The following is a 24,140-nucleotide window of genomic DNA, read 5'->3' on the forward strand; positions in this document are numbered from 1 at the left end:
TTCTCATCATTTTTTACTTGATCCTCTTTGAATTTTATTGTGTAAGGACTCTTTTTAAGTTAATTATAGTTCTCTTTGTTATCGAAAAAAATATTTGATGCAATTTTGTTTTTGTTTTTTTCGTGTCCTTATCTTTAAATTATTCTTTATTTTTATTATAAATTGATATTTTCATATATATATATATATATATATATATATATATATATATATATATATATATATATATATTAACATAAAATATTAGTATGATCGTGGAAGACAACCTATCACACTTTATAAGGATTCTAAATTTCTCAAAAATATAATATTATTAGTTATTTAATTAATTAATAAATATATATTATAAATTAATTAATATATTTTTGTCTCAATTATATTAATATATATATTATGAAATTTGTTACATGTTATATTATAATTATATAATTAATTTACGTATATATTTTAATTTTGTTAAAATTATGATCAATATTATTTTCTTAAATTTTTTTTAGCATGACTCTCAAGCCTTAACATTTGGGTCTTTTAATGTAGTTTTTTTTTTTTTTTTTTTCATTTTAGCTAATTTAATGGTTTATATATATATATAATTTAAGTATAAATAATTATTATAGACCGGTGAAGAATTGAATCCAAATTAATATATCCCACCATGCATTTATATATATGTCTTCATATATAAACGGGTAACTTTTCTTGAAAGAATTAATCATTTAAATTACTCCTTAGACAAAAAAATATTACAATCATCCCACTTCTTCCCCCACTTATATATATATACTCAGGCATCTTTCAAATTCTTTATTAAGTCACACAGCTCTTTTATTATAACTAATAATAATGTCTGCAGGCAGAAGAAGAAGATCATCAAGACATGAGTCCGGATCATCATCTTCAGCTAATAATAATATCTCCGATGAACAAATATTCGATCTCCTCTCAAAGTTACAACGCCTTATCCCCGAAATTCGTCAAACACGTTCCAACAAGGTACGTATCGTGAAAGTAAATATATTTTGTTGAGATGATTTTTATAATAAATTTGAAGTAATTAATTGATTAATTGTAATGAAATGCATGCAGGTGGTTTCTGGTTCAGTATTGTTAGAAGAAACATGCAAGTATATTAGAAATCTGCAAAGGGAAGTGGAAGACCTAAGTTATCGTCTCTCTCAGCTTTTAGCTTCTTCTTCTTCTTCTTCTACTCATGATCACATTAACAATGCTCAGGCCGCCATTATCAGGAGCTTGCTCATCTAATAATATTTATACAAATACTTAATATTTCTTAATTTCTCTGTATAAATATTAATGCATTTCTATAATCTTCTTGTAAATTAAATATTATTCCCTGTATATTTTTTCAAATTATCAAATTACTTATTTCATTTGTCACTATGAAATAGGATGGGTTTGGATTTATACAGGCTAGCATGTATTCGGATTGCAATTCATTTAATTTGGTGGTCCAATTTCAATTTAATTAATCATTTCTTCAACAATTCTAAATTCAAATTTATGTGAAATTCATATCATGAATTAATTAATGTACCTAATTTATAATCTACAAGTCTTATCTTCTTGCTTGCACCCGAATTATATATAATTCACCAACCCGCCTAACATATATATATATATATATATATATATATATATATATATATATATATATATATATTATTTATTTATCAAATTAACATGATTTTGAGATATTGAAAATATTAATTTTGATCAATTTAAGATAATTTTTGTCTTATACTTTGAAAATTAATTCGACCAATTTAACTTATTTTATAAACTTTTAACAGAAATTTTGCTTGTATAACATAAATTTAAATCGTTTAACACTTTATTGACAAATTTAACATAATTTTGTTTTGTTCAACATATATTTGATCAACCCATATAACAATTATACATCATAACTAATGTTTCGTTTATCATGTATTCATGTTTAACTTATAACTTGGAATGTGAAAGAAATATCGGGATTGATTATATTCCTATATATGAGACCTCACTAAACTAGAAGTAGCAAATGCTCAAGCTCTAGTAAATCTTTATCTCTACAAGATAGACCTTTAGTCTAAAGTCTAAACAAATATGTAATGAGGGGAACAAATATGATACTTTTATTTTTTTTAAAGTTAATTCTTTATTATTGATCCATGTGTGAGGAAGAAGAAATAGGAAGTATTAGAGTTCCAACGCGGGACACTTTGAACCCGAGGTCAATAAGAACATTACTACCCCGAGGACAATACGACAAAATAAATTTGTAACGACGTAAACTATATATATATATATGCTTGAAAAGAAGTGGGAAGATGTTTCGTCTTTTCTTTCTCGGTGTTGATATTTTCTTCTTTTAGTCTCTTGAGTTCGATTTCTGTAGGATAATTGATTAAATATATGTTATACATTGTTCTTTATTATTTTAAAAATGGTTTCCACTAGAACTGCTATCTTCACAAATTAATGAAACGGATTTAACTTTTAAAAAAATATTGAGTTCAAACTTTTTATTTTTCAAACGACAAATCACAATCTTATTCAAATCAATAACATTTAAAACATGAGTAATCGTGTGAAATTGAATTATATTATCTAAGTAAGTACGTGATCAAACGAGATTTTCATAGAAACGAAAATAATTAACTTGGTAATGACATGTCTATCACGATCCATATATATTTGACCATGACTTGACCCTTATATAATTGGTTTGACAACTACTCATGTGTAATATTTTATCTGTTTACAACAATTACTCTTATGAATTGTTTATTTTAGTTTATTGCTTTTCTAATTGTGTTGTATGAAAATAAATGTTTCCCTTTTAAGTTAAGATACAAATTGAGACATTTCATTGAATCAATTAATTTTAAAGAAATCTAAGAAAATGGGACAAGTATAACAAATGGAACAAAAAGGGAAAGTTATAATCAAAGTATTTGAATTTTTCTCTTGTATGTGTTTAGATAAGATGGGGTAGAAAATTTATATCATTCAAATTTAAATAATAAAAACAGAAACCGTTCAACTTAACCATTGTTTAAGAATTTCGGTAAAACCAATTACAACAATGGTTATGTTATGTTTTTGTAAGAAATTAATTGACTCCTAATCATTATTATTATTTATTTTTCTTCTAATAATGGTAAATAGGGAATTGGCCTCCACTAAATACCACACTTCATAACCATTGCTTGATTCAAATTTTCATTATCTTTAATTTCTTACATTATATAAATATAACAGTATTTATAGTCTTTATAAAGAATATTATAATATTTTTTTTGGGTTAAAATAATCGTTTTGACTTATGGGCTGGGATGGATCTATATAAGTGTTCTGAGTGAGTGGAAGGACGTCAAAAAAAAATTTATATTTATTTATTTTTCGCGATAAAAATGTGATATTACTTTCTAATTTCTCAAACTTTTTCAATTTAATTCACTAATTTTTTTTTTTAAATCCACTCCAACTCAGATTCCTGGATTTGTCCTGCTTAAATCTGGAAAGAAAGATATATAATAATTTTCGAAGAGAAAAATTAAGATCGTCTAAAATGGATTAATGTTACACGAGTTCGTTTCAATCCGAAAAAGATGAACTTGTACCAAACTAACCCTTTTCGATTTTATTAAATTTGTTTTTGTTTATTTTATTAGCTTTTATAACTATTTGAATGTATCTCACACTCAAAAAAATAAATAAAAAAAATAATAATAATTTTAACCGTTTTGTTTACATAATTTACTTTAGAAAAATGATAGAGAGCGCGACTTGAGACAGCGACTGGGAGAGCGATGCCTACGTGTATTGACAGGTAGAATATTCTCTCTCCTTTTATTAATTATTTTCTCTCTCTTATTATTAATTATTTTCTCTCTCCTATTATTAATTATTTTCTCTCTCTTCTTATTAAATAATTTTTATCCTAGCGATCGTGGGCTGACCGGGTGAAATTAAAAAAAAATATAATAATAATAATTAAGACAATAGAAAAAAATAATAAAAAAAAAAAAGAGCCCTAAGTGGTTAGAGTTTAGAATTTAGAGTTTAGGGTTTAGAGTTTTGTTTTTGAGAACGGAGTTTAGAGTTTAGGGTTTAGGGTTTAAGGTTTAGGATTTATGGTTTAATAAGAGAGAGAAATTATTTAATAAGAGGAGAGAAAAATTAATTAATAAGAGGAGAGAGAATATTCTACAAAAACGTGTTTTAATTATTATTATATTTTTATTTATTTATTAATTCCACTTGTCAACCCACGTAGGCATCGCTCTCCCAGTCCCAGTCGCTGTCTCACAGTCGCGCTCTCTATCCTTCCTCTTAAAAAAAAAAAGAAAAAAAAGTAAAGCCAAAATTTGAAACAGAGAAAGTGGGAGCGCCGGCGATGGTAGCGTAAAGAAGAGAGAGTTTGGACGGCGATTTGATCCCTCCCCTTTGGTTCGCCGGCGGTCAAATTGGATGGATATTTGAGATTTTTCCATTTGCAAAATTTCCATCAACAGTTAACATTGGCCTTCCATTTCTTCTTCTTCTTCTTCCGTAAAGAGTTTAGATTTCCCAAGTAGAGAAACAAAATGGTGAAGGGAATTGGGGGACAAAACCTACCGCCCGACGTGACGCAGCTAATCGATCAACTCGAGCGACATTGCTTGGCACCCGACGGATCTTTCATCTCCAGATCTGCCTATTATGATCTCCAACTCGTATTTTACTAACCTATACCACTTGCTCATGTTCAATTTTTAAGTATAATATAGTAGTAGTGATTCTTAAGTCAATTGCTTTTGCAGACAAGGGAGGAAATGTCAAGGGAGAGACTACGGTTCCTGGAATCCATGGTATTCTCCCAATTCTTTCGTAAACTATTGGATTGTCACGGTTCCCTTATGTTCTTGCTCTTTTGTATCATCCCTTGAATAAGGTGTTTTCTTTTTGGATTAGTCGAAATTAAACCTTTTTCTTGTTCTACAACTGTTTCATGTTGCAAGTTTTACAGTTACTGTTTCTTTGGATTGTTCAGGCAATTTATTGTGAGGCAGTTGGGATGGTTGAAGAGTACCAGCAAGCTGTTTCAGCGGCTAACATGGGAGGTATACGAGACGGGCATGGTCTTTACCCTCAGCTTGGGTTGAAGAACTCCATGCAGGTTTGTTCTGAATCTCCATTTTATACTTTCATCATCATCGTATGGAGATGAATTCCATGGAAGCATTTTGGAACGTATTGTGTTTCAGATATTTTGGACTGCCAGCCTCATTGGTGAAAAGATTCAAGAGTAATGGCTCATATATATATATATATGTGTGCCAGGACTCTTGATCAATACTGGGATTACATATTATGAAGCATTAATCTCATTTCTTCCCATTCAGCAGGGCTATGAAGCTCTTGAGCATCGTCTCATTGTTGCTGAAGCAGCTCAAAGACTGAGGCTTCCACTTCTCTCCAAGGATGGAGAGATACATGAGGAAGAGATCGAAAAATGGAGTATTATGTCAAGAAGCTCTCTTGATAGCACAAGTACTAGTGTCACAATGAACTCAAGTTCAAATTCTGCAAATTATACAAATGCATCCGGTATAAACTCTTCCATTGCTAACAATGCCGTTTCCAGCGCTTGTGCTGACGTAGCTGAGCCTGGAATTGGTGGTGTTTCAAACCGATTTCTGGGCATAACTCCAGCTTACTTGTGGGAAACTCAGCACCAGCAGGTACCTCTATGGTATCACTTAGATGTTGACTTGTTAAGTTAGATATTGTAAAGTCATTTCTTACCGCTTTCACTATGTTGTGCTTTTAGAAAGGAGTACTTAATGATATCTGTCAATCCTTTTCTCATCTTAGTTAGCCTAATTGGAAACTAAGTATTTTGTCACAATCCCTATCATAGTCACGATCTCATTACAGAGTATATTCATTTATATAAGTTTTTTTTTTGGATCGTGATGAGATTAGGGATCATGATCCAGTTTGTAGTATAATTTGTTGCTTCATTTGGTATACAAATTGATTATTGATCATGACCCAATTCGAGTGCAACTTTTTTGCTTCATTTGGTATATAGATTTCTTTTCTTGATCATGATAAGTTGAATTATTTTTGCATCATCGCATTATTTTCTTGATTATTGAGATTGTTGGTAAACACAACCAATATAAAATTTTCAAATCTTGATTAACATGAAAAAAGGTTGGTAACAAAAATCCCTTTATTTGCAAGCATAAATGTGTAGCAATATATTTCTAAAATGCAGGACATGGCAGAATATCAGATCCCACTTTGCCGTGAAATTGAGGGACGATTAAAAGTCAAATGTGATAAATTAGCTGATGCTTTCGTGATAGATGATATTGGAGGTAAGTCACATACTGAGCACCTTATCTTGGATGAAAGCAAACTGGATTCTTCTTTAACAGTTCTCATTTAACCAATCATTAGATATGTATTTCCCTTTCTAGAAGAACGGGATCCCAACCTTGATGTGTATCATACTAAACATGCCTTGAATGTTGAAAGGGAACATTTATAATAATGTTGCCCTGACTTGGTAGTTTTCAAATAAGTTTCTTTAGTAGATGAGAATATATTCATATTGTGGAAAGATGACTGTATAGAAGTACATAATTTAACTCTACTTGGATGATGCAGCTTCTTCAACTGGTGGTCAAGGTTCAAGTGCCCGGCTTCCAGAAAGGTTCGTCTCATTTAATTTTGTTTAGATGTCAAATCCATCATGCTGCATGGTTTATCTTTCAGATTTTGTGAAACCTACTACTAGTACAGTTAATTTTTTTTATCTCATTCCATGTTCTTCTGCTAATCACTCTGAGTTAACATGTTTTCTTCTCTAGATTAGAAGTCTTTAGTAAACATTTTATTTTGTTCTGAAATCAGACACATGTCACGCATATCACCCAACAACCATTAATTCTTTGTTTCCTCTGTCCTGAACACAAACACTTTTCCTTTTTAGTGAAAATAAAATAAATTATGGTAGGTAATTGGGCACTTCTAGGTTTCTTCTCTGTTATTGTATCACTCTTGTTTCAGGTACTATGGACCTCTTCCATCATTTGATCGAACCATTTGAAATGTCCTAATTTAACCATGGTCCATTCAAAATAACATCAATGACATTGGCTCATGTAGGTAGGAGGTAACATTATATGCAACTTTTGTGAGACTTCTGGAACAGATCTGAGTTCCGATGAAGCTTCTAATTGTACTTCTAATAGAAGAAAGAAAAATAAATGTACTGAAGTTTTAATGAGAAGTATTATACTAACAGACACTGTAGACAACACAGCTTAGTGGAGGCTAGTAAGACATGCATTGCCAATAGAGCTCTCTAGATATGTCAAGAGCACGCTACATTTGAGTTCAGTTTTACTACCACATTTTGATCCCATAGTAAACATATGCAAGTTCCATAAGCGTTAATTCTTTAGATTTCCTTGTCCAGATCATATTCAATGCATCATCATTTAGATCGGCCATTTTTCGTTTCTTGCCAACAAATTAGTATCAGTGAAGCAATTTTTCTAAGTTTGTTTCTCTTTTCAGGGTCAAACAAAAGTTATTTTCCATAAGATTACTAGAAGATAATCTCCATATTGTACATATCATAACATAGATTATAATTTCTTCTAATATGTTTGTTGTTCCAAGTGTATGCACTGCACTGGATTAAATTGTTGGATCTCCTGAAATGTGTTATATTAGTATTACTAAAGCTGCTAATTTCAGCAAAATACTCATCCAGTCAGACACAGCATTCTCATGTACTTGCATTCTTTCCATCTGCATTCCTAACTCTGGTCAACAGGGTCAAGCTTATCATTGAAGAAATTGAGACAGAAGAATCTGCACTACGAGAAGATCTATATTCTGCTGATAGAAAATTTGCGGAATATTACAATGTGCGCATACATACACCAACTACTATCTTGACTTGGAAAATGATTTTCTTTTTTCAAGCTAGTTTGCAGTACTAACGAAGTCCATTTATAAATGAAAGGTTTTGGAGCAGATACTTAGTGTGCTTATTAAGCTTGTCAAGGATTTGAAATTACAACATCAGCACAAATATGTGAGATTTTGCCACTATTAGATTTTCTTCAGATACATATAAGCATTAAAATATGAACTTCATTTCCCTTATTGAAATTAATTTGACTCATCTTCTAGGATGAGTTGCAAAAAACCTGGCTTTGCAAACGATGTGAAACAATGAATGCAAAATTGAGGTTTGTCCTCATTCACCACAGTAATTATACCCCCATGCCCCTGTTTTCTTAACCACGGTTTGTTATGTCAGAGTGTTGGAGCACATTCTTTTACTCGAGACCTATACTCAGGAATCAATTCCAGCTCTTCATAAGATAAGGTGAAAATTCGAGGAACAATTATTGTTTCTCTTTTGTATCTGGATCAGTTTTCCATATATAAAAAAGCAACTAAATAAATTTAGTTGTTTTCAAATGATTCTGTATCTAAACTTCACTCTTGGTGCAGGAAATACATGGTTGAGGCAACAGAAGAAGCTTCTCTTGCATACAATAAAGCAGTATGTTGTTATGTTATTGTTTGGTCATATATATTATATATATACATGTCCTTTTATGATATTTTCGGTATGTCCTTTTATCAGGTAACGCGTCTTCGAGAATATCAAGGTGTTGATCCTCACTTTGATACAATTGCAAGGCAGTACCATGACATAGTAAAGGTAGTATGCTTCTTCTTTTTTACTTTTTTTTTTTTTTTATGTTGAAAAAGGGTAATAATTTTATTTATCCTTCTCTTAAATGTCCTTAAATCAGGAATTGGAGAACATGAAATGGACAATTCACCAAGTTGAAATGGACCTGAAACGCGATACATAGTAAGGGTTAGGGTTAGGGTTAGTAAGACAACCCTAAGAAAGGCTAGGCTGGGCTGAGCTGGCAAGGCGGTTACTGGTAGATCCAACAAGAGTTGTGATGTTTGATTTTCTGTTTTGAATTTCCCCTCATCAAAGATTCTTTTGAGAATGTTTTTAATGCAAAAGGAAAAGGGAACACCTTTTTGAAGCTAGCTGTATCCACATGCATAGCATACAACATATACATGGTGAGAAGAGCATTGTCTTTTCATTAATTTCACAGGAATCACACAAATCAATGGCCAATAACACAATTTCAAAAGAGTGGAAGAACTGAAAGTTGGGGGCCCAACCCAACAAAAGTGTCTCATCACAAATAGTATAAATCCTCTCAACACAGTTTTTTTTTCTAATTCCAACAAAAGCTAAAGTAAAAATGTAAATCAACAAAATCAAAACCCCATAAAAAAACGAGTTATGCGCGTTGTAATGCGAGAAGAACCCGTAAAGATCATACCTAGTATGAACCAAGGCCAAGAACATGGATCAACCAATTACCTCTTCCAAAGAAAATTATGCATGGCTCCTTTGCAATTTCCAAGCAATAATAAAGTTAGAACCTTGTCTGGAGTGGAAAAAAGGATGATTAATTCAAATTGATTAACAAACAAGGCCTAATTTGTAGTACAAATATAGGGGGACCTACCACCATTTCTTTTCTTTTCAAGATGATGGATCACATGACTGTATTGTGAGTCTCGTTTGATTTTTTTAGGTTATTAAATTAAATTACTATAGATTATAATGATTTTTTTATAAATAAAAAAAGGACAAATTTATCTTTTATTTAATTTTTGGTGAATTATTTTGGTATTTTAAATGATGATTTGATGTACAATTAAGATTAAATAACTTTGGTTTAATTAAAGCTTAAACACAAACAAGGCCGTGATGTGTGACTTGTGATTAGCATCTAGAGAAAAAAGAAAAGATAAATAAATAAATAAATGATGATAGTATTGAAGAAACCAATGATTATTATTATTATTATTATTTTGGTAATAAAAACCAATGATTTCCCTATCAAGAGAAGGTACCTTTTTACAACCATTTTCCCATGCATGTTGTTGTTCCTCCTTCGTTTATCTCATGCATTAATTCTTCAACCATTTTATATTGCTTTTATTTTAAAATTTAAATATTTTCCTTCACATTTTATTAGATCATTTTTTAAATATCATCTTTATTTAACTACTAATTAAGAAAGAAGAAACTAAATATATATGATCATCAAAGCGTGAAGTTAACACCATAAAAAATTATCTTTCTTTCAGCGATGTACAGAATACAGATTAATTAACTAGCTACGTTGGATGCCCAAGAACAGTTAGTTTAGAGTTTTAATTGCCGATTTTAAAAAGAAAATAACAGAATAGGAACCCGTCACATGTCAAAATAAAAGGCGATATTAATTATATATATGTAGTATATTGTGAATTAATCTTCCATTGTTGTATATTATAAGTTAGTGTATACATATATATTTTCAGTTAGGAAATGGGGACAGACAATTCATCGGGCGTCTTGGAGGTTATTCCAATTGTATATTTCCATGGCCCGGCCCCATAAACAATTAATACGTACATTAATAATCCTGTTTGGTATGTAAAATACTATATTATTATTTGTTTTTTGTTCTCATATATATAAATTAAACCCTTCTTAAATTTTTGCATTCTTATTCTTCTTATTATTATTATTAATAAATGAAATATAATTTTAAAGAAATTTCAATGGCCTTGTTTGGCTAGGGGTATTTAGTTATTTATAAATAATTATATATATATATTATTGAAAAGTGAGAATATATATATATTTTTTTAAAAGGAAATAGACGGTACTTATTTTATAATTTAAATAATACAATTAAAGAAAGAATATATGAGATTGAATTAAATGGGACATCACACGTAGAAGAGAAGGATTGAGTGAAATGGACATGTTTGAATGTATATGTGCATGAGAAATCCAAAAGTAAAATTAATAATATATAAATATATATATATAATTAAATAATTAATGAGATGAAAGAGAAGTAAAGAAAAAATGAAAGGGTCCTGTGTATGAAATACTACGTACGTTTAACGCCACGACTAGAAGTGTGAAATGACGGATATATAAATATATTTATTTCTTAAATCTAGTAACAAAAATTATTCATAATAAATAAAAAATTACTTGTTTACTTAAAATAAAATTACTAGTTTACTTAAAATATTTGAAATTAAAGTAGATGTCACTGTTATAATAGTTTTTTTTAATTCGATTAAATATTTATTTTAAAAAATATTTAGAACATATATATCATAAGGAAAGAGGAAAGAAGATAAAGATGAATAGAAGAGATGGACAATTACAAGAGAGGGTAAGGGCATGCAAGGAGACAAAAGGGTGGGGTACCCTAAATAGGGATCTATTTTGGGCTACTACTTAATTACCTTCTCGAGACATGTGTTTTTTTATTTTTTTGTTACTCTCTCTCTCTTTCTCAAAGTCAGGCCTCCTTTAATTAGGCCATTACCATTGGGATTGAAAGTTTATTCTCTTAAATAAATAAATAAATAAATATAATCTCATTAAGAACTTGTTAGATGTATGTATATTGTTTAGTTTTTAATTGGTTCAATTATTATAATATTTTAATTGTTTATAAAATTAAATGATTATAATAATTTAGTTTATAAAATTAAGCCATTGAAATTCAATATCAGGCTTAGCTTCTTCTTTACTTTAGACGGTTCATTTTAGGTTTAATTATAAAAAAAATAAGATATGATCTTTTTATTATATAAAAAAAATCTAACGTCAAACAAGTTCTAAGATATGAAATGAAAAATAAGAGTAGACAGACCAACAAATTAAATGAGAACTGAATCAATTAAGTCTGGAATTCACATTCATATTAATTACAAAATATAAGAACCTAATTACTCAAATGACCTCAACAAATTCACTAACAAAGATTTGTATTAGATGATAGTTTATCTTGTACTAATTTTAAAACATAATTAAATAGTTTGAATGTTTAAAGATGAACATAATTTTGAATTTTGATTTATGATTTAGAGAGAGATTAATAAAATGTTTAGTGAGAGAAAGTTGAAAGGAATGGGGATGGGGAGAGGGGTCCGTCTGAGTGCACGATACCTGTTGGTGGGTTAGGTGGCAACACCTGCCCTCCATTCTGGGTCCCAACCCTAGATTCCTGCCCCCTCACACAACCAAAAAAAAATATACATATGGCCAGCTCACTTCTCAAGTACCCTCTAGTAGTCTCATCATCTTATTATTCACAAATATAACATTCCCATCCATTTTCAACTTAGGCTATGTTTGGTATAGGGTATAATCCTGTAGATAAAGTATACTTATATCACTAGTAAATTAAAATGATTGTTTGGTTGAATAATATTTATATATACAGTAATATTTAGGTATAACTTATCCCTTATATGGGGTATAAGGTAATACCTACCTACACCAGTTACAAAGTCAATTATAAAATTTAATATTATTCTTTTACCCTAATTTTATAAAATTATTAAAATTTTAATTTTTTATTATATTTTAAAATATTATAATAATATAAATTATATCTAAGTATTAATTTAAATTTAACCTTGTTTAATTTTTAAATTTAAATAATAATAATTACACAATTACTTATTTTTATTTGATTTTTTAATTTATATTTTTTTTTATGTATATAAACAAAAATTATATTATTTTAAGTATAATTTTTTTAATGTGATAATTTATATACATTATTAAATATAATGATTAAAAATAATAATAATGTTAGTTAAAAATTAATAATATATAAAATTAATTTATAAAATAAAATTGTATTTCATTATTAATAAATAATATTTATAATTAATTATATAAATTAATGATATTATTATTAATTAATATAACTTATATCTATATTATTTCTGAAATTAATTTATAATTCTAATTTCAAATATTATTTTATTAAAATTACTATTTTTAATATTTTATTTAAATAATTAATATTATTTTAATATATAAATATTTATAATAATACATAAATTTCAAAATTAAATATTAATTAATATATAAATAAGTTTTACTTATATAATTATATAAGTTAAATTAAAAAGAATTGTATATAAAATAATGTAAACCATATAACAGTATTATTTATTTTAAAAATACATTTTTACAATAATTATATAATATTATTTTTTATAAAATTCAATTTAATTAATAATAGAAATTACTTATAATAAACATTAAAATAATAATTTAAAAAAATTTAAAAAAATATAAGATTAAAATAATCATTTACACTTTTTTACTACTCTCTTATACCACCAACCAAACACAAAATAACAAAACATATATAATTTATACCTATTTTTTTCTCTCAACCAAACATTAATAATCTATATAACTTATACCTCATAATACCTCCTTATAATTTATACCCCTTACAATTTATACCTATATAACTAATATATCGTACCAAACGCTACCTTATTATATAAATTCAAAGGTCTCCATTTCAATTTTTACCTAGTTTAATTTGAAAATACATGAATTGGTCAAGGAATCAATAGTACAAGTTGAAATGAAGCCATAATTGAGAGATTATGTAAATTTCTTATTATTAAGAAAACAAATATTGATGTTTAAATCAAATTATTTATATTTAAACTAATATGGCGAGTTTATTGATAAATTAGTTATATTACATGTTATAAGTGTTTCGACTCACATTACACAAGACCAACTCGAACACACAATAAACAAAAAAATGTAATAATTTAACACACAAGAAGATTAGGACAATATTCAAAATAAATTTGACTTTTTCTTATAATATATAATAATTCGTCATAATTTTGAAAATAAATATAGTGATATTTCTTCGATCATGGATCAATTAGGACGTTAGGATAAAGAATAGTTAACTAACCACAAATTGAGATTCTTCTCATCCCTAATTGTATTAGATTCACCTTAGTTTATTGAATTCGTGACTTCTATATATAATATTATCTTCAATATTATTGTAAATGACAAGAAAAGTTGAAAAAATTGAAAAACAAATATTTTTTTTCTTAATTCAATAAATAGTAATAATAATCAGTGACAAAAACATTAATCTCCACAATTTCTCAAATTTTCTAACATGGTCCATAATTAGATCTTATATTAGTAAGTAATTTATTGACCAATTTACTTGATTTGTAATCAGAGAAATCAAAAAGTTATATTGCCTATTTGAATTATGTAAACATTAATAATGCAATATTGAAACAAATAACATTTCTATTTGAGGTTAAAAAACATAACATTGCATGTCCTTAATCATTAATGAAATCATCACTAATTAATACAATCTTTCTTTTTTATTGTAGAAAATTAGCAAATTCTTCAAAATCACAACCCTCCACTTCAACTTACAGTGTTATTATTTTTGTTCCTTACATATAAATTATTGGGAAAAAAATAATAATTTAATTTAGTTTAGTTTGAGAGAGTAATCTGAGTTTGAAATAGGGTAAACATGTGGTAAATCATTTCACGTACGGTAAAATAGGAAACCTCTCTTCGCCATGGAAATTAGTAAACAAATCCATTGTACTGTTTTATATTTATATATATAAAAATATAAATAAAAAGCTGGCAATGATACAGTAATTGATGATGCATCAATTTTCTATTTTAGGACCAGTTAGATTTCGATTAATCTCAAATTTTTAATAAATTAAATTATGGATCAAAATATTAAAATACTTTATTTTTTTATATTTTTAAGTAAATATTTATATATAGTTTTAATGTTTATTTAACCAAATAAATAACCCATTTGTCAAAATTTCAAATTTCAAAGTTAAACCCTAACAAAAAAAAATAACTTGAAAGAATTGATAACCGAACAAGGCCTTAAGTAAATTTAATTTAATAATTTTTATTTCTTTGTCGTGAAAGAAAAAAAAGAAGGATATATCACATCCCTTCCTCTTCTGCTCCCTCATTCTGATTTCTTTTCTCTCTCTCCATTATCAAAATAATATGATCTTGAGATCTGCAGAGGAAAGAAGAAGCTATTCATTGATTCATTAATGGTGGGGAATTCGTCACAGTAGACAGCCAGCCAGCCAGCCAGGTCATGACTTACAGTAATAGTACAGAAATGGCTTTCTTCCCAGCCAACTTCATGCATCAAATCTCTCATGATCAAGATCATCAAATCTCACCAATTCTCCCGCCATGTTCTTCACAAGACTTACATGGTATTCTACTTAATTCATTCATTACTCTGTAAAATAAAAATACAATCTTTGAAACTGAATAATAATTTTCTCTGTTTAATTTTTATTGGGTTTAAGGAGTTGCTTCACTGCTAGGAAAGAGATCTATGTCGTTTGGGGGTGGAATGAACGAGAATTGCGATCATCACGGGCAGGAGATGACGAACGGAGTTGATCAAGATGACTTATCCGATGACGGATCTCTTGCCGGAGAGAAAAAGAGAAGGCTGAATATGGAACAGGTGAAGACACTTGAGAAGAACTTTGAATTGGGTAATAAGCTTGAACCGGAGAGGAAAATGCAGCTTGCTAGAGCTTTAGGTCTTCAACCAAGACAGATCGCAATTTGGTTTCAAAACAGGAGGGCTAGATGGAAGACAAAGCAATTGGAGAAAGATTATGAAATTCTTAAGAAACAATTCGATGCTCTTAAGGCTGACAATGATTCTCTCCAATCCCAAAATCAGAAACTTCATTCTGAGGTTAGATTATATATATATATATATCAAAGTCCTAAACTTTACATAATTATCTGAATTGGGTTTTTGATGATGAATTGAAAATGCAGTTATTGTTACTCAAAGGACGAGAGCCGACTGAATCGATAAACCTAAACAAAGAGACAGAAGGGTCGTGTAGTAACAGGAGTGAGAACAGCTCCGACATTAAACTCGACATCAACTCATCGGCGGCGGCGGTGGCGGCGAGAAACAGTTGCCGGGCGGTGTTTCCGGCGCCGATGATCAGAGCAAATAGTACGGTGGCTCATCAACTGTTTGAAAGCTCATCAGTAAGGCCGGACCTACATTTTCAAAAGCTGGCAACTAATAACAACAACAACAACAGCAACGATCAAACTGTTAAAGAAGAAAGCTTTAGTAACATGTTCTGTGGGATTGATGATCAGCCGGTTTTCTGGCCTTGGTTGGAGCAGCAGCATTTCAATTGAATAAATTTTAATTATTTATAATAATTATGAAAAAAAAATGGTAAAAACAAAAAAAAAAACAGTAATTTCTATGAAAACCAATCAATCAGAATCATCAGATTAAGCTTTGGAGGGCTTGAGGATGTGGAAGAGGAGGAGGACTCTTTGAAAGTTTTTTATTTTTATTTTTAATGTTGTTTTTGGTAACTTATATAAGAGTTAGAACATATATGATATGGATAAATTTGTTAAATTTTTAATGACTTGGGGAAACTTTAATTTTCTTGTAGAAAGCTGCATTTAATTAGTAAAATTTTCAAAATTTTGATATTAATTAATTAAAATGAAATGAAATGAAATGAAATAAAATAAAATCCACTTGAAGTTAGTAAAGATGCTATGCTAGGTACTGTGTGTGTGTGAGTGTACTAGTGCACCGATTCATAGGGAAGAGGACAAATGAAAGAAAACAAGGAGAGCTCAAAATGGTCATTCATTCTGGTGAGAATTGAAAGGGACGTTTCGCAAACTTTTATTTTATTTTTTATTATTATTATTATTTCTCAGTATTGTTTACTCAAGATCAAACGAACCCAGTAAAAAATCTAAGAAAGAACCCCTAAGATGAAATGAGTCCTTCAATCGCTTTTCTGCTTATTAGTAAAGGAAAAAAATGATCCTAGATTCCTAATACATCCCTTAGGCTCTTTGATCTATATATATAATATATGGATGTGGTTCTTATTCAAATTAAAAAAAAAAAAAAAATGGATTCCAATCAAAGTTTTATTTCAATGAAATGGTCCATGTGATGCATCTGTCACATACTTCCTAACATCTGGTAAGAGAGAGAAAAATCAAGATATTTTTTTTACTACAAAAACATTTTATATAATAAAAAAATTGAGGTTTTAATTGTTTAAATTATTTTTTTAGATTTAAATCTAATTTACAGCTTGTTGGGTTATAATTTATTTAAAAATTTAAATGGATGGTAATTTTGAGAGAAGTTTTTTTTTTTTAACTTGAAAGGGTATTAATTTATAATTATAAAATATATTTTAGTATTTTGTTGCTGAATTAAGTGATTTAATTGATCATATATAATGAAATAATGTTTGATTTAAAAAAAAAAACTCATAATCTCAAAGATGACAAATTAATTAGTGAAATATTAACATAATTATATTTTGTCAACTCAAAACATAATAGACACTCAATTCTTAAAAATAAACAGAATAATATGATTCATATTTGACCATCTCAATCAAGTAACTAAAAGCCTATAGATTAAGCATTTTTACCTTAGATTTCTCATATTTATATACTTAATTATAGAACACCAGTCTAGCTTAATTGGTAAAATTTTGGATGATCAAGAGGTCAAAATTTACGAGTTCAATAATCATTTATGATCCTTAATATTACGAGGTCTTACTAACTATCTATTTTTTTTAAAAGTGCATCAATTATCATATTATAATTATACACACTTGTACACTTTAATCCCAACATTAATCATGAAAATTATTGTTACATTTGTAATGATTAACACATGAAAATAATGAGATAAAACGGTCTATAGAAAATGCAAGTACTAGATTCTTTTAACTTATTACACCATGATTAGCTAGGTTACCCTATAGACCAACCAATTAAGCCTTCTCTATAGCTATGTGACATACAAATCTTTGGACAAATTTAATTAAACACTATATGCAATTCTAAAAGATCATTAAGCCAATTAATTAATGCATGGAGAGACCTTAACTAACAACATACCTTGTCGGATCATGTGCTAAGATTCTCGTTAATTAATCTTATTTTCACTAAACCCATAACATGCTATATCTTGGAAGCTAAGAGGATCCTTCATATATATATAAAAATATATTAATTTTATTTTGTAATTAAACAAATGAGTAGTTGCAGAATTAAGAATCATAGCTTCTTAAGTGGCCACATGATTCATTAATCTCTCCTCCCCAACTTCTAAACATTACTTTCTACAAACTCTAATATTATTATAAACATTTATTTATTAAAATGGCATGCATGTGGAGAGCACTGTCCAGCACGTAATTGAGTTTTATAATTAATTGGTATATATATATATATTGAACTAATTTAACATAATATATTATGTCTGAAAGTAAATATTAATGATAATGGGTAACGGTGGACCACAATTAGCAATTTGGTGTACAACGTAGGACAGACATTTCATGATATACCCTTTTTACAAGTTTCGAGGTTGATTCTGCTTTTTCAAGAGTAATTATAATTAGCAGCTTCTTATTAATCCCCATGCATATAATTAAGGACTCAATTAGGCTTTGTTTGATTTGGGTAATTATAAATAATCAAACTAATTAAGCAGCTTTGATGATAAATCTTTCCATAACATACAAACACATACCTAATCATTTCTCTTTTTCCTCTTATTTTTGCTGCTTTTTGTAAACTACTTTTCAATTTTTTATTGTTTGTGGGCTTCACCTTTTTTATTGTTTTTAAATTGACTAATAGGAAGTGATAAATAAAACTATTTATGTGAGAAAATGTTTTAGAGGAATGATTTAATTTATTTTTATTTATTCAATTATTAAATAAAAGTATTAAAATACTTTTATTTCATTTTTATAAATTTAAATTCTAAATATAAAAAATCATTATAGTAATTGAACCAAATAAATATAAATAAACTATTTTTTTTTTCAAAAATATTCAATAAAATCTCAAATAAACAAACATCAAAGAAGCTATAAGTGATGCATTATCTTAAAGCCATTTTAATATATATCTATATAAATTGAAATCAATTTTGTTAACCCATCTTTTTGTAGAATAGTTAGTTAAAACTCTAAATACAATTAGTGATATATATATTTTTATTTGTTTTTTTTATAAATTAATTTATTGACGTTTAAAACCATTAACACAAAACCTCGTTTTGTATAACTTTAACAATAATGAGTATCAAATTGTGAAATTTGAAAGAAAGATATTCAAAATCACAATTAGCCCCAATTTGCAAATATATATGTGAGTTCAAATTATTATATAATTTTTAATAAATTATCTAGAAAAAGAAACAAACTCAAAAGATGAGAAACCATTAATCTAGATTTATTACAGTATCTTTTTATTTCTTTTTGTTTTTATAAATTGTCTCTTTGGTGATATTATTTGGGGTTGGACATCATATGAATGTAAAATAACATTACATTGGGCTTTAGATTTTGTTATGATTATGGAAGCTTCTGAATTTAATTTAAAAGCCCAATAATAATAAAATATGGATAGTTATCTCCTGATTCTATAAATAAGATTTTCAGCCCACTGATGCTTAATGGGTTTACATGACCAACTAATAACTTGTGGGCAAGACTGTGACATATGACTCAAATGACATGGACAAATCTCAATAAATTTAATGATATGTTTTTATGTAATGGGGAGTGGCATTAAATCAATTTTATTTTTTTTTGTTTAGGAAAGAAAAAGAGTGTTATATGTTATGGGAGATGGGTCCATGAGAATGGGAAAGAAACTGATCATCATGTAGTTAAGGCTGACACTGACATTAGTTTTAAAAAAAGTTGCATAAAAACTAGCAACCATTATCTTTTTATCTAGCATGCAAATTGCAATGCATATTCTGTTCTTTTCTAATCAAACGTTAGTACTGCTAATCTCATGAAAGCAGATGATGATGATGATCATCATCATCATCACAACAGGGTCGGGCCGTAGTTGTTCCCCTGTTTAATTGTTTTGGTTACACATAGGATAGGATGGCTTATTAATTAAACGAACGAACCATTTGAATAGAGTAAAGATGCCATATATGCCATTCATGGGTCCTTAGCCATGATTCAAAGATGACCCAATATGGCACATTTTTTAAGCAGGAAATAACCATCCATGACCATGATCATGATCATCATGAATTGATCAGTACTACTACTCCATTTTTAGCAGGCACAAGGAATGATGGGCCAGATCAGATATGTGTAGCCTGATTAACTTTATTTATAATCAAAGGTTTCAACTTTCAAATCGATCTCAGCTGGCTTGGCTTGGCCTGGCCTGGCCTGGCCTGGCCTGGCCTGGCCTGGCCTGGCCTGGTCTGGCTTGGGTCGATATTATTATTATTATTTGATGTTCTGTCTGTGTCAGTATTAGCTGCTGAGAGGCCCTTCTCTTCTATGGCAGTGACACATCTTTATTGAGAAATGCCAAAGAAAAGAAAAGAGAGTGATGTACGTACTACACCCTTATTTGGATTCAAATTAATGATAATAATAATAAAATGTCCTTTTCTTTACTGCCACCACTGTGCAGCAGATTATTTATAACTAATTAATTTCATGATAGGGTCCGTCCTTCCCTTAACGAAAATATATATATATAATTATAATTAATTAGCTAGCTGCGTTCAGACATTAGAAATTGATATATTGAATTCGTATATTATTATAATTAGTTGTTTGAACGTTGTTGTTTGATTCGACTACTAAAACAGTGTATCAACATCAATAACCCAACCAAGTAAGGTCCATATATACAATAATTATAAACCAAACAAATAAAAAAAAAAAAAAAACCATCAACTGTTGTTGTTTTGTTGGGGACCCATTTTCACTTTGCTCCAAATATTAAGGAATATTATGTTTTAGGGTTTTTTTAGATAACATGTGAATGAAATATGTCTAATTACCACCTAAAATGGGTACAACAAGAACAAGAACAAGAACAGAGCTCAATATATAATCATACATACATATATTTGAAAGAAAAAAAGAAAAAGAAAAAAAGAAGAGACATAGGATTCCCAAAACCCATTAAATATATATTTTTTATTTTTCTATCTTTTTCATGAGAGCAAGCGTGCTTTGCAGGAAAAGTTCATCTCAAATTAAAAGCCAACATCTCCCCCCACACAAACTTCACTATTATTTATTAATTAATAAACAAGGAGTACTCTTAATTAAATTCACAATAACACATGAAAATGCAAACAAACAAGGCCTTAATTAGTTGTGTGTCCCACAAAAGAGCGTAACGTAGGTAGGAATCCCAGGCAGAGGATCCCTACATATTCACATCAATTAAGCTACCTACAAAACAAATGGATCAAGATTAATTAATTATTTATTTAATTAATTAATAATTAAAGCAGCCTCTCCTACCTATATATGCTATGGTTTCAATTCTAGATAGCTACACGTGGGGCCTTTTTCATTCTCTTTATTTAGTCTTTTACTATAATGTTTTTGAAAAAATATCCACTTTATTTTGTGAAACTTATAATTAAATTCATCATCAACTTAAAATATATGGGACAAAACCCAAAAACCCATATTTTTAAACTAAAGTTAACACCGCCCCTTAATTTGACTTACAATAAAAAAAACAAAAGAACAATATGGAAGAAGAATTAGGGAAAGTATATAAATACAAAGTGGCCTTGCTTGTCTTCCTTAATTCATTCTTGATGTTGGGATGCTTGACTCAGAATTATGAAGGATGTGGTACTAGGAAACAAAGATTAGATCGATAAAGGGTTCGAATATTTTCGCAAAAATCTCATTACCCTTATAGAAAATAACCGTGCCCAATATAGTATTTAAGCCCTCATTGTTTTTTGTAGTCTTTGATTTTGTTCAGTTTGATTTTTGTCTTTTTATTTGTTCAGTTTTAGTCTAATTGTTTGTCATGCTTAGTCGTATTGCTAAAACCATTTACTTACCTAAGATTAAAAGAAGAAGAAAAAAGTGGGCCTTTCTACTATTTTGGTTTAACACCTTTGTAATAAACTTTATTTGCAAGGATGAAAATACATTCCTCTTTTATTTATTAGCTGAAAAAAATGGGAAGGGGGAGCGCAAATCAGAACAACTGTTGGGCCCAATCCAATATTGGTGTCACAAAAGTAAATATCTTAACTAATTAAAGATGCATAATAATTATGATTAGAGCTCGAAAAACTAGGAGAAATTACTCATATTTGTACTTAGAAACAAAATTTAACATGTTATTCACTATTTCTGCAAAAAGTTGTTTACCTTCTCTTCTCTTCTTTGATCTAAGTTCCATTTGGTTGCCCTACCTAATTATGAGAGGACTAAGATAAATGACCATTATACCCACCCCAAAGGAAACCCCGGAGTCTCTTTATAGATATCGCATGTTCTCTTCTTTCGCCCTAAACAAGGTACGTAATAGAGAGATTTATGCACAATTTGTTAAGACGATACGTCTAGAAGAGCATTATTCAGAATGACGGCTCAGAGGTACATGATATTATGACTTTTAATATGAAAGATTCTCACACGAGAGGAGCCATAATTTGCTTACTTTGCGCAATATCAGAAAGAAAACAAAAGTATACATATAGTCTAAAGTTGTTGCTAGAATGAATGATGGTGTATAGTTACTTTGAGCAGCATTTGAAATTCCTTTAATTTTTTTCCTATGTGCATTAGCTTTCACTGTTGTATTGCTGGTGACCCTCTCTTTTGAGAAATATGCGGATATAAAGATCATATTCATATAGACTTTGGACCCCCCCTTTGTGTGGAAAGAAAGTAGAAATTTCATTTTCAAAAAAAATTATATATTTGTTATGATCAATCAAGGGAAAAAGATGATTTAGAGATATAAATACTTATCTATCTAAAAAGTTATAATAATATACATCTATTTGTTAGTATGCTTGTTCAAAATCTATTTCACTTTTTATGGTAATTTAATCTCACCTTTAATACAAAATATATTTTTTATTGTTTATTTAAAGTGTCGTTTTAAGTACAAATTTTGAAAAATAAAATAATCACACCCATTAATTGTCGTAAATATTAGGTGACAATTAATGTATTGACAATTTCACGTTCAATTTTTTCTTTGAGATGATTACGACTCCTCTTGTACTAAAATTTATTTAATTAAATTGTAGTCCCTACTTTTATTTTATTTTTAAATAAAAATATTAAAAATTACCCTATTAATCATACAAAGAATAGTTTCTAAACTAAAATAAGACAACAAATTACGTTAATAAACAAAACAAAAAGGAAAGTGAAAATCACATCATATTGACTTAAACAAATGATCGATCGATCCTTATCTCTTGAAAAGTGAGAATGTGTTTGTGACAATATTCACATTAAAATTGTATTAAAATAGATAAAATTGAGTAACGAGAATGATTATAGATTATAGTTGGTAATTAAAATAGCCTAAAGCCCCCAACAATAACATTAACATTAGAAAAGAAAAGAAATGAAATGAAAGTGGTGAAGTTATGATAAGTTTGATTGAATAAATAATAATAAGGAAAATGGGACGGACCCACGAGAGCGGGGGTGATGAATGAATAAATAAAATAAAAAAGAAAAAGAAAAAGAAAATAATCTCTTTGGGAACTTGGGCCTGCTTACATACCCATTTCTCCACTAATTGTAAAATCTTTCCACTTCATAATCATTTTGTCTTTTCTCTTTTCAATTTAACATTAAACGCGTGCTTCTAACTATAATAACTTCACCTTATTTAATTAAGCTTACACCCCGGGATCATCACTTAAGTCAAATAAAATATATTTTAATTTAGAAGATTAGTACGATTTATGTTAAACATGTATTAGGACACCCAAAATAAAATAAAAATAAAAATATATATAGCAATAACAAGGTTTTGATCCCTAATTAATATTATATGATTTAACCTATCGTAAAACCAAATAGAATACATAATATAACTACTAAACTACAAAATATAAGAATTTTTTTTTCACTTAGGACACTCCAATTCTCGGACCGTTAGTGTGTCAAATAAAAACAAAAACTTTAATTAAATACGGCGACCCTTTTAAATATCTTTAATAATGTGTGAAGTGATAACATAATTGTTTAATGAAAGTATTTATAATATATTTTAATTGTGAGGTTGAAGACTTGACCCGTATTTATAATAGAGAGAG

At 28.6% G+C, this 24,140-nt stretch overlaps 3 protein-coding genes across 4 annotated transcripts; all 3 read left to right on the forward strand.

Moving 5' to 3' along the window:
• Positions 1–843: 843 nt before the first annotated feature.
• Positions 844–1,263, forward strand: LOC124925291 (transcription factor PRE6-like). Its single transcript, XM_047465260.1, has 2 exons — positions 844–993; positions 1,087–1,263. Exons 1-2 carry the CDS (start codon positions 844–846, stop codon positions 1,261–1,263), a joined length of 327 nt encoding a protein of 108 aa, XP_047321216.1.
• A 3,102-nt stretch (positions 1,264–4,365) lies between these two features.
• Positions 4,366–9,089, forward strand: LOC124927647 (AUGMIN subunit 4). Of its 2 annotated transcripts, none has more exons than XM_047468103.1 (13): positions 4,366–4,721; positions 4,809–4,856; positions 5,039–5,164; positions 5,391–5,729; positions 6,272–6,374; positions 6,667–6,712; positions 7,844–7,937; positions 8,036–8,107; positions 8,206–8,264; positions 8,336–8,404; positions 8,533–8,584; positions 8,669–8,746; positions 8,841–9,089. In XM_047468103.1, exons 1-13 carry the CDS (start codon positions 4,593–4,595, stop codon positions 8,901–8,903), a joined length of 1,278 nt encoding a protein of 425 aa, XP_047324059.1. In that variant the 5' UTR covers positions 4,366–4,592; the 3' UTR covers positions 8,904–9,089. The 2 variants fall into 2 exon arrangements, with proteins under 2 accessions (XP_047324059.1, XP_047324060.1); XM_047468104.1 differs by having other exon boundaries at positions 5,394–5,729.
• Positions 9,090–14,955: 5,866 nt separating this feature from the next.
• On the forward strand, positions 14,956–16,430 carry LOC124926351 (homeobox-leucine zipper protein ATHB-13-like). The gene is made up of 3 exons (XM_047466557.1): positions 14,956–15,207; positions 15,304–15,707; positions 15,794–16,430. Exons 1-3 carry the CDS (start codon positions 15,084–15,086, stop codon positions 16,172–16,174), a joined length of 909 nt encoding a protein of 302 aa, XP_047322513.1. The 5' UTR covers positions 14,956–15,083; the 3' UTR covers positions 16,175–16,430.
• Positions 16,431–24,140: the final 7,710 nt, after the last annotated feature.

Source organism: Impatiens glandulifera, chromosome 2 (assembly GCF_907164915.1).
Source record: "Impatiens glandulifera chromosome 2, dImpGla2.1, whole genome shotgun sequence".
NCBI classification, from domain to species: domain Eukaryota; kingdom Viridiplantae; phylum Streptophyta; class Magnoliopsida; order Ericales; family Balsaminaceae; genus Impatiens; species Impatiens glandulifera.